Source organism: Accipiter gentilis, chromosome 25 (assembly GCF_929443795.1).
Source record: "Accipiter gentilis chromosome 25, bAccGen1.1, whole genome shotgun sequence".
Classification (NCBI taxonomy): Eukaryota; Metazoa; Chordata; class Aves; order Accipitriformes; family Accipitridae; genus Astur; species Astur gentilis.
The window spans coordinates 19,320,179-19,331,145 of record NC_064904.1 but is presented as its reverse complement, the minus strand read 5'-3'; the positions used below and the strand labels follow the sequence as shown (position 1 = coordinate 19,331,145).

Sequence of the window (10,967 nt, the reverse complement as noted above, 5' to 3'; positions counted from 1 at the left end):
GCTTCCAGCAGCTTCTCACAGAAGCCACCCCTGTAAGCCCCCTGCTACCAAAACCTTGCCACATAAAGCCAATACACTACTGACTATATTTAATTAGCTCTTACTACCTTTCCCTTTTCCCCTCCTAAGGCAGGCAACAGTTCCCACAGCATGGAGTCGCTTACAGAGAATACTTTGCTAAAAACATGTATTGTTCTGTCCCTGACACTACTCCCCAACACTCAAACAGAAATCAGAGAAACAAAAGTGTCTGTCTGTCCTTTCTTCGGTGCTGAATCTTGCAACTGGAGGTATTCATTTATTAAATATATGTCAGATGCCTTTTTAAGATGACTTAGCAGGAAACTTTCTGACAGGGAGAAAGAAATGTTATTTATTTTCTCCATCTTTTGCCTCCTGGAACTCCAAAAATCAATTACTATCAGGTCCACATGTTGAATACAGAAAGACTCTAGCTAGGCATTGTGCATGCTTCTTCACATGCATCAGTTGCTTCCACACGGACTGCTCCCATAAAACTCAGACGTGGGGCTCACATCGCTGGGTACAGATAAGAACGTTCACACCACCCAGCAGCTAGGTTGATGCTGGTAGACAATAACCTTTTTTTAAAAAATAAAAATGCTGAAACCAGCTTCTAAACAGCATTTTCTGAAGGACTTGGCTGGACAGGCATCGCACTTCCAACACGCTGGGTTCCCATAGGACTTTTTAACTTCTAACTTGCACTTCCGACCTTTCTCTGCAATGTTTTGACAGTTTAAAGACCTTTGAAATGAGATTACTTAAATTCTTCAGCGCTCATGTATTTAACCGCAGCGGGCAGGACAGACTCCAAATAAGCATTTTGCTCCTGGGGTTAGCGGTGAATTCAAGTTCACCAGTAGAACTGCACTGGCAAGCTACTGCGCTGTTGTCCCCTCTGAATTCCTCTGATCAGGAATACTCACATGCACTTTCACCTTAGATGCGTAAAGCCAGTCATCCACCGGACAGTGCAAGTGTTGCAAACATTTTGCTAAATATTCCTGGCTAAAGCTGCTCCACTGCTGGAGGGGGTTTTCAGAAGGTTTTTTTCAGTTGAACTCGGTAAATCCTGCATTGTTTATTCTGCTGTGTAACTTGGCTTAAATCAGCCCGAGTACCAAGGGAATGAGAGATTTGTTTAGAAGGACAAGGAGAGCTAGGGGCTATGAGCCAGTAAGTCTCATTTCCATAACAGATTAATAAATACACAAACATATGAAAGGGTTAATTAAGTTTTTCTTGCACAGGCTTTAGTCATATCTTAGAGCAGTCTCTGAAGGCACTGAGCAGCAGGAAAACAAAAACGATCCAATAGGAACAATACTCCTGCGTTTCTGAAAAGCCTTTCAGAAATTCTGATAAAAGCTCAAAATTATGATTGCATAAGGAAGAAAATCCTCTTGTCAAGTAACAACTGATCAAAAGGGATTACAGAATAGGAATAACGAGTTTTTGGTGAGGAGGAGCTCCTCGCAGAGCTCCAGAGGTGTGCGGCCTGGAACCCGGGCCTTTGCACAGAAAATGCAGGCTGTGAGAGAATGCCTGCAACTGCTGCAAATGGTTTGGGACAGTCAGGGAAAAAAAAAAAAAAAATCTTGTAATGCTGAATGCTTGAGCAATGACAGCATGTGAAATTAAGTGTCAATAAATGCAAAGAAGAAACACAAGTGAGAAAAACAATTTTATATGCATAGTAATAAGCTATCAGGTATCATTACTTAGCAAAGAGAATTCGAAGTTATCACAGCCTGAATTCTCATATCCAGTACATTAAATAAGAAGTAGAGAGAAATTCAGAAGCAGAGAGCAGGAAACTGCTGCTCTAAATCCCCTGGGCACCCAAATCTCGTGCGATGACAACAGCTTAGAAAAGGAAAATTTGCAGAGGAGAAAGGATAATCACAAAGCCATGGAAGGACTTCCAGCAAGAAGAGATTAAGACTTCTCCACTTTGAAAGATGACATGATGAAAGTCTAGTCAATCATGTCCAGCATAAATACAGTGGAAAGGGGGAAATTTTCAATATGCCTCAAAAAATAAGAGCTTAGGGGCACCAAATGAAGTCCAGCAGAGCTTTTAAACAAGTATTTTTTACATGCTGAGCAATTCCATTGCAGAACTCACTGTCTCAGGGTATCTTTCGTACTAGGCTATAAACGTGCTCAGAAAGCAACTGAATTAATGGAAGAAAAGCTATTCAAGGGCTGTTTAAGATGCCAAACCTCTAGCTCAGGAAATCTGTAACAGGTAGGTTTCCAAACACATTCTTCCACTATTCAGGCAGAGATATTCAATACCTTCCCTGTTTCATATTCTTTTTGCTCAATCGTTGCCGCTGTCCAACACACCGGTATCTGGATTTCTGGTCGAACCCAGCGCACCATTCGTATGACTTTTATTGCATCTAACACCCGAGAGACCCAAAGTGAACAAATAAACAGTTTATATGAAAAAGTTTTACTAGAACTCAGAAACTATTCATTGTTCTCCAGCACACGTAAATGAAAAAGATCCCTAATTATTACTCCTAAATTAAGCAGCTGTTCGCAGTCACAATTTACAATGCAATATTATCAGTTTAGCTGAAACATCTTCCCCCTGCCCCACCTACTATTTATCTGCAGACCCATGAGAAAAAGACAGCAAGCAGGAAATCAGAGCTTCCATTTTCCAGACGTAACTTGATTCAGTGTTCTATTTTTAAAAGGTAATGCAATTATCCATCATAAAACAAACAGATGAATACAGCAAGTATCTGTTCAATTTAAAAACAAAACAAGGCACCAGGTAAAAATAAGTGTTTCTGAATTTGACATTTTTTTTTATTATTTATTGCACTAAGGAACAGCAGGGCAGTTTCACAATCTCACTTTCTGCTTTGAAAAGGTCTGTAGCATTACTCTTAAACTCAAGAGTATTTTCATCATTGGACTTGATAAATATTGTAGGTTTGTCCATTTGTTAATAAAACAGCACAGACAAAAAAAAAATCATCATTTAAATTCAGTCCTTCGTGGACAATTCAACTTCTCCTATCACAATGACATATGCTTGAGATTAAAGCAAGGCTAACGTTCAGTAAAAATACAGAAGTCTCTGAACCATGCATATACAGGGAAAGATTAACTAGATAGAAAAAAAATAAAATACAACAAAATAGAATTCCAATTTTTGCAATTGTGTCCATGAAGTCATCTCTTAAGACCAACATCACCTACAGGTGAAACACACAGCACTTCCAGTCCTTCCCAAGCACTCGGCAGCTAGAGCTGATTTACAGTTAGAGTGGGATACGCAAGTCCAAATGAGCCACTACGAAGCCCAGCCTAAAGAAAATCCCTAGTGTACTAAGGCTAGTCAGTAACAAATACCTACTTGAAGATTATGGCTGTTCCTTATGGAGTGCAAAGTCAACACTTTTGAAAACCCAGTAATCTTTACATTAATTTACAGGTAATTCTTTAATTTCACTGTCCCAGTAAAATATAAGAAAACAGTCTTTCCACAAGTATAAAATGTGGAAATATTTTAAAAATAGGGGAGTCATTGTTTTCTAACGCAAATGCGATCATCAGATTCCGTAATTAATCTTGGTAAGAGGATCTCCTTGTAAAGAATCCATGTTTGTGGCTTTTGCATGCACTTAACTGGAACAAAGCTTGCTGAATGTCTTCTTAAGAGCTCACCAGAACATAAATCATGCTGGAAAATAAAATAAAAACATTTAAGATGCACCATTTTGATTAGCGTTAGACATTGCATTATACAGTCATGTATTCTAAGAAACAAAGCTGTGTGAGGTACATGGATTGTGTAAAATCTTCAGTCACAAAAGACATCAGAAGGGCATTAGAAAGCAAGACATAAACTGATACAACAACCACGTGCCACTAAATTGAGTGACATTGTAATAGGGAGCCCTCTATAAATGTGCCGAGAGGAAGGAGGACTGCGCACCGCTTCCCATGTCACCCCCCCCCCCCCCCCCCCCGGAGCAGATGTGAACACCGAGCTGCAAGGTGGCTTTTGGCTCGAAGGAAGAATTGAGAGAAGGAACCAGGCGGTGGCACTGGCTTTTGTGCCTCCCACCCCTTTTCACTCTCAGAATGACTCTTCTACCTTTGACTTCAACAAAGAAATTACATTTACATCAAAATACATATTTACTTACTCTAAGAATATAACTGTTCCAGCTTCTTAACGAAAATACTTGAGGGGTTATTATATTATGCTTAAAAGAAGAAAAGCCCGGAGCTTTGAAGTCTCCAGTCATGGTATACAGATTCAAAAATAGTAATTCCAACCAAATTAAGGCTTGCATTTTAAGACAGAATAAATGGTAATTGTGGATTCTTTTTCAGGAAAGTTGGCACTATATATGTTTTCCTACGTACAAAATTTCTCTTGTGCGCCGAGCCAAAATTCCAGACTAAAAATTAGATGGGAGACAGAGGAAAAAACTTACCCATATAGGTAGTAAAAAAATGATAGAAGGTAGAACGCTAATTTGCACCATCCCTCTTTCTGGCAATAGGCTAAAATATCTGCATTCATGATGGTTGTAGGATCATACAGACCAGGGCCACTCATCACAGGTCTACTCATGTACCTGAAAGCGATGCACAGTTAGTTTTGTGGTGGCAGCGATGGAAAACATTGGTTCCTGCCCCCGACCCACCAAGTAATACCAGAACCGAGACAAGGAATCGCACCCCTGACAGCAAAGTCCATCAGCTCCGTGTAGGAGATGGCGAACTGCAAGAGCCATACGAAGCTCCAAACTAAACGTGCCTACGGAAGAGCTTTCACAGACGGTGCCGCGACAGCTCACCTCAGCCTTAAACCATGCTGACCTCTGGTACGCCAAAAGGAAATAGGACAAGTTTATAAATAAATGAAAAATGGGATTCCTTATGAAAGGGTTGGAAAAGCTGGAGAAGAGACGAGCGTATAAGCCTATGTAAAACCTACATCCTCTACTCATGAATAAAACGCATGCTGGCTACCATGCTGAAGGAACAGTCATACGGGTCAACACAAAATGATCCTGAAATTGTAGTTTAACACAGGCTGCTAGCAAAAGAAACAGTCCTACCTCCACCCCTCTGATTCCTCCTCACGCCAGGACTAGCACAGATACAGCCACGCAGTGAAAGCTGTTTTGCTGGGTTACGTTTCAACCAGACCAGCTCCCTCCTGCAGCTCCCTGCACAGGACTAATACCAGCACAAGGAGAGGCGGTGCCCATGTCTTAGTGCTCGGAGGAAAGCGGGACTGCCACTTCTAGTGGCAACCCGCAGTGTGAATCTGCAGTATCAGCACACCTTTGACACGTCAGCTGCCTTGAACGTACACACAACACAACTCGATTCTTGCACAGCACAAGAGAATAACAAATAAAAATGGCAGAGAAAGTAAAGGGATGGCTCTTATTTTATAGTCACGACGTAAACTTTCTCGACGTCGCATCGGAAAGCATCTTTATTTGCCAAAGACACAGAACACTTAACAGGAAGCACTGCAACAGGAGAATGAGTAACAATTAACGCGACTACAGAGATACCAGACTCGTCAATATTACCTCCAAATATGATAAGCCAACAAAGGCATATTGAGACCCAGTGTAAGCCACTCTGCTGCACAGAGAAACATAACACAGAAGAATGCATGGATGAGGTACTCTGGAAGTACAAGCTGGAAAAGAAAAATATGAGTTAGAAGTTTTGATTACTCAAAGCAAAATGTGTGGTGTTTAATCTAGTTTGGAGGTAAGCTATTGTTTAAAAAAATATTATTTAAAAGCAACACTAACAAGAACAAGACTGCAGAAAGTGAAAATAGCAACCAGCAGTACGTGCCTTGCTGTTTTCACATGATATTCATGAACAAAGAAGAAAAATTTACAAAATTAAATGCTTAAATATTTTTTTATTGCTTCTATTAAATTAAGTGCACTTTTAACAGATTCCACGCTTTACACGTGACCTTCACAACAGAAGAGATCGAGATATTTCTGCTCATGCAAAAGAGAAATATCAGTAGGAAACATGCTCCATGTAACAGTTTATAGGCAAAAAGATGTTTTGTGTTTTCCTATTTTACAGCTTTGTTTTGGTATTCACATGTACGTAATTTTTCAAATACAAACTATTCAAACTATTGCCAAAATGTAAAATCCTAGGCAGAGCTTTATAGAACCAAATCAGCAGTAACGTTGTTAGGCACACCGGTCTGCACAGAGACGAGCGCTGTGCTGCCTGCAGCGCAGGAAGGCGCGACAGCAGCTATGCACGTACAGTTTAGGGCTTATTTGCCAGCTTCGTGTTCCTTCACAAGTACCTAATAGGCATGCTTTATAGCATCATGCTTTCCAGCAGAAGCCCACAGAGCTAATTATCAGTTTACTACGAAATCACAGAAAGCGTGAAATGCCAGGTATTATTAGTGTTATTAATAGGAATAATATGGAGAGATACATAGATTAAATGCATGCAAAGAGAGCCAGCAAAATCTCACACCCACCACAAGAGTAAAGTTTTCCAAACCAAGTCACCCCAAAGTGATGCCATTTACTCCTTTATCACACAATGCATAAAGAAGCAAATCTGTAAGCTTCCAAATTCTCAGCTCAGGACCACTGAAACATCTCCTCATGAAAAATACTCCATTTCTACCTAAAGATTTTTATTGTCTATATGTGTTTCCACGCATACACACACACACACCACTCTGCCCCTCTTTTTGCATAATATGACTAACGTTGCATAGGATGACTACATTGAAGCTTCAGTGTTCTATAATTTTGTTTCATTCTCTCTAAGCAGATGCTGCTTTTAAACCCCCAAAATATCTTCCTAGAAACCTAAAAACTACCAACAGACATTCTCACCACCTCCTTTGCTACAACTTTCTGCTTCTCTAAATGAAGAATATCAAACAAAGCAAACTTGCATCAACATCAACAAAAATAAGCTGTCATACATGAAATGTTTCAAGTAAATATTTTGTCCAGATCCTTCTTTGTATACTTACCATTTACAACTTGGCAATTATTTATAGTCGAACAACAACCCCCCTATCCAAAACACAATGCCTTGGCAGCCTGCTGAGACAGATTTACCAGGTCTGAAAATTTGTAGTTTATTTAACTACACATGTCAAAACACATTGTTCTTTATCTTCTTTATTATACCCTACTCCCACACCAGAATACCTGTCCTCTTCAAACCTACCACACTTTATCCTCCCTGGCTAACTAAAGGAAAATGAACTACATCATATTCTACCATGATATTTATCACAGAAGCGAGGGAGGAAGACATCTCACTGCTGAGAAGAGATGACTATAATAGGAGCAGGGAAGAGAAGGCATCAACAGTATACTAAACAGTTACTATTTTGGGCTAATCTTTCTACTGAGGTGTCTCAATTCCTACCAGGATTTTTGATTCTTTGTACAGGAAAACAACACTTCAGTGTGTTTGTCCAACAACATTTACCAGATCCCTTCAAGAGTCTGGATCTTAACTTCACTTTTAGTGGTTAATCTGCTTTCACCAGAACAGCAAATATTAAGTTATTAAATAATTTCAATCCAGAGATTATCATATAAATAAACACTACATGCATGTGGGTTAACCGAAGGTTAATATTTGCGTTAAACATGCGCATTATAATACTTCAAAGGTTGCGATAAGATCATAATGCATAAATGTAATGAGAATTTGCCTTCCCCATACTGTAGCAGAAATGACTGTAGAACAGACCAAGCAAGGGAAACTGTTAGATGCACAGCTATCCGAGCAGCAAACCTCACCCTCTGAGATGCAATCCTCTGCCTATCACCTCTTCTCCTTCTCCTCCCCAGCCGTTCTCATGCTATAATGCCTGCTGTCAATTTATGTGCCATATGTCTAACATGCATTCCCCGTGCCCCAGCTACTGTAAATTCATTTTTCATTTGCATAATTTACTTAACTCTTCAAAACACAATGAAGTCACAGTCCAGGCCATGCTGCTGTGCTGCCCCTGCATTGTACCTCAGCCTGGGCACACCAAGCCAAAGTAAAAACCATGAGAAATGTACAAAACCCCTGCTGTATCAAACTATATGCTCTTTAACAAGCATCCCTTTCATTATTGGCCTGTTAAAGATGCAAGCAAATAGTTTGCCTCAAATTCTTTTCATAAACCAAGGAGTGCCAGAGTTGCATCCAAGAGAGGCCACCAACATACACCCCTGATCCTGGAACATAAAACAAAGAAGTGAATATAGCGCCTATCACATTATGCCCACCTAAATCCTCAAACAAGATCAGAATTTACTGGGTCAACGCTTAAAAAACAACTAGTCTCCTATAATCTCAGAGTTCAATAAGTCTTGCTTGAAAAGTACTATTTATTTCTATCTAAAGTTACTTCAGCTAATCAATAGGACATATATAACAGGCATGTAACAGTTTTCCCCACTTCACTGGGTAAGCAAGCAAAATTGTTTTGCACAAAATATGGAAATCCATGAAGTTGTTGTAAACCCCAACAAACAAATAACGAGCAGATGAACAGGCACACTAAACAAAACAGCTTAATAGTATTACAAATGTTCCTTACAAAATGAAAGGGAAGTGGCATTAAAAAACATTAAACTGAAAAGCAGTACACACCTTTAATGCAATTTTGACTCTTTTAATCTTTTTGACCTTTTCAACTGTCTTTGTGCCGAAAACGTAGAAAGCAGATTGAAAGAATGTTAGTATGACAGCTGACAAGATCACCAGCAGATTAATAACAGTCAGAATATTCAACTTCAAAGTAAAGAATCAGATAGAAAAAGAATCTTCCCTAGAACGTCTATCGAACAGCTAGGTTTTGTCAACCCAGATGCAATTCTATTGCCTAGTTTGAGTATATCAAGATAACACCAAAAATAAGCACTTTACATAGATTTATTTAAAAAATTGTTCAGCATGCTACTTACAGGATTGAGTGTATTACACTGGTCTATGGGATTCTTGTAATCGGTCTTCAACTCATCAAATGCTATAATCTAGAAAAAAAAAAAAAGAAACAGTCGTGATTCTTCAGTCCAGGAGCAACAATGTGTTTTATCCATGAAAAGTAATATTTTGGCACAGAGCCATAACATTCAAGTGCTTCCATCCTATTCAGGACCGTAATTTCTCCTGAGTAAATTCTAATAACCCCACAATAAGACCACAGGTTAAGACACATTTGAAATAGGTTATACAAACAAGAAAGCAGAAGATATTTCAGGCATTCAAAGACCTCTGCCCACACTCTACCCTTCTACCTCCCCACTAGCAATGAATTTCCAACACCCCTTTCAGCAGTTTTGAACCCCACTTGCTGTGCGCAGACCCCCATCGCGAGTGACTTTTGGTTGCCAGCAGGAAACCGACACAGGGTTCGTTAATGAAGAAAAAGCAATAGCAATCTTAAAAGCAGCCAGATGTTTTGTTCGGTTACTCTCAAAGTAAACGCTGACTCTGCATATATGTCCAAAAAGTGCATCCATAAAAAAACCAACCTATGTATACTCAACCTTTCATGCCATGAAAATTAGACAAAGATGCAGCACGAAATACAACAAAAGCCACCTCTACAGAACAAAGGTCATGCCAAACATTAAAAAAAAGTCTCAAGACAGACCAAGCTCTTACCAGCATGAAATTCATTTATATTCATGTAAGCCCCACTATGCTTAGAGGACAGGGCCTACATCACAACAGACCAGTTTTCGTTAAGGATAACTAGGAAGCTTGAAAGAGCACAGGAACAAAACCCTCTTCGCGTCCTCTCCTAGAGCCAAGCCTCACAGCTGATCCAGGGCAGGTTCCTATGTGGCTAGCTCTCCCTGTGCCAGCCTCAAGACAGAAAACTGTCCAAAAAAAAATAGTAACTTAAAAAAAAAAAAATCTAAAAAATGAAGTCTCAATACAAAGCACCAAAAGAATGCAAGGCTTAACTCGTTATTTCTGTCAAATAAGCAGCCAAACTGACTTCAGACTAAAACATTTTCAAGCGGTGTTTTAAAAAGGCTGCTCCTCTTTAAAATACCGTTTAACGAAACGGATGTCTCTTACATCAGCACTTAAAAACAAAAAAAAAATCTGTTTTATTCACAGCCAACCGCTGCCAGATTTCCACCTCTTCGCGATAAGGACGAAGGTGGGCACCAGATCGCCGGCAGCCCCCAGCCCTGGGAGCGAACCCTTTGGGGGTTTCTGAGGGGAGACCCCCACCATTACCCCCCACACACACACCCTCTCCGCAACCGGCTTTGGCCGGGCAAGGCCAGCCCGGCCCGGGCCGGGTTTCGCCTTCGGCCTCGTCTGTGCCTCGTCCCCCTCCCTGTTCTCCCCTCGGGTTCCCTTCCTTTCCCCCGGGACGGCCGCGCCTCGATGGCGGCGGTCGCTCTCTGAAAGCCGCCCGGTACCGACACAAAGAGCGGGAAAACACGTCCCGCCGACAGCAGCGGACACGGAGGACCTCCCTTCTGACTGACTGACGGACGGACGGACGGACACCGGTCTCCCTCGGCAGAGCCCTCAGGGCCTCCTCCTGCCTCAGGAGCGACGGCGGGAAAGGGCCTCACCGGAGCGGGGGGAGGGTGGGGGAGCCGTCCCCTCAGCCCGGTCGGCGGGAAGGGGGGGGACGCGGGACACCCTTTCCCTCAGAAACCCGCCCTCCCCGCCGGACTCACATGCCAGATGGCGAAGAAGATGAGGGCGGCGGTGAGCAGCAGCGCCAACATGTAACAGAAGGCGGCGAACGTGAAGGCCATGGCGGCGGGGCCGGGCGGGCCGGGAGCGGCGCGGGGGATGCCGGGCGCGATCATTCACCGGCCGGACCGCCCGGCCCCGCCCCGCCCCGCGGAGGGCGCCCCCTGCCGGAGCCCGCCGGCACCGCCGCCCTGGCG

At 41.8% G+C, this 10,967-nt stretch overlaps 1 protein-coding gene across 1 annotated transcript; it reads right to left on the bottom strand.

Annotated features, from left to right (window-relative positions):
• Positions 1-1,695: 1,695 nt before the first annotated feature.
• On the bottom strand, positions 1,696-10,885 carry CNIH1 (cornichon family AMPA receptor auxiliary protein 1). Its single transcript, XM_049828401.1, has 5 exons — positions 10,752-10,885; positions 9,006-9,074; positions 5,610-5,722; positions 4,494-4,637; positions 1,696-3,730 (listed from the first exon to the last, which is right to left on the bottom strand). Exons 1-5 carry the CDS (start codon positions 10,830-10,832, stop codon positions 3,703-3,705), a joined length of 435 nt encoding a protein of 144 aa, XP_049684358.1. The 5' UTR covers positions 10,833-10,885; the 3' UTR covers positions 1,696-3,702.
• Between the last annotated feature and the right edge of the window lie 82 nt (positions 10,886-10,967).

Coding starts and splice junctions, on each gene's coding strand:
- CNIH1 (XM_049828401.1), bottom strand. CDS start 10,832: ATGGCCTTCACGTTCGCCGCCTTCTGTTACATGTTGGCGCTGCTGCTC. Junction 5,723..9,005: donor AGTGTAATACACTCAATCCT/GTAAGTAGCATG, acceptor TTTCTTTTCCAG/CTTGTACTTCCAGAGTACCT. Junction 3,731..4,493: donor TTTTTTTACTACCTATATGG/GTAAGTTTTTTC, acceptor TTTATTTTCCAG/CATGATTTATGTTCTGGTGA.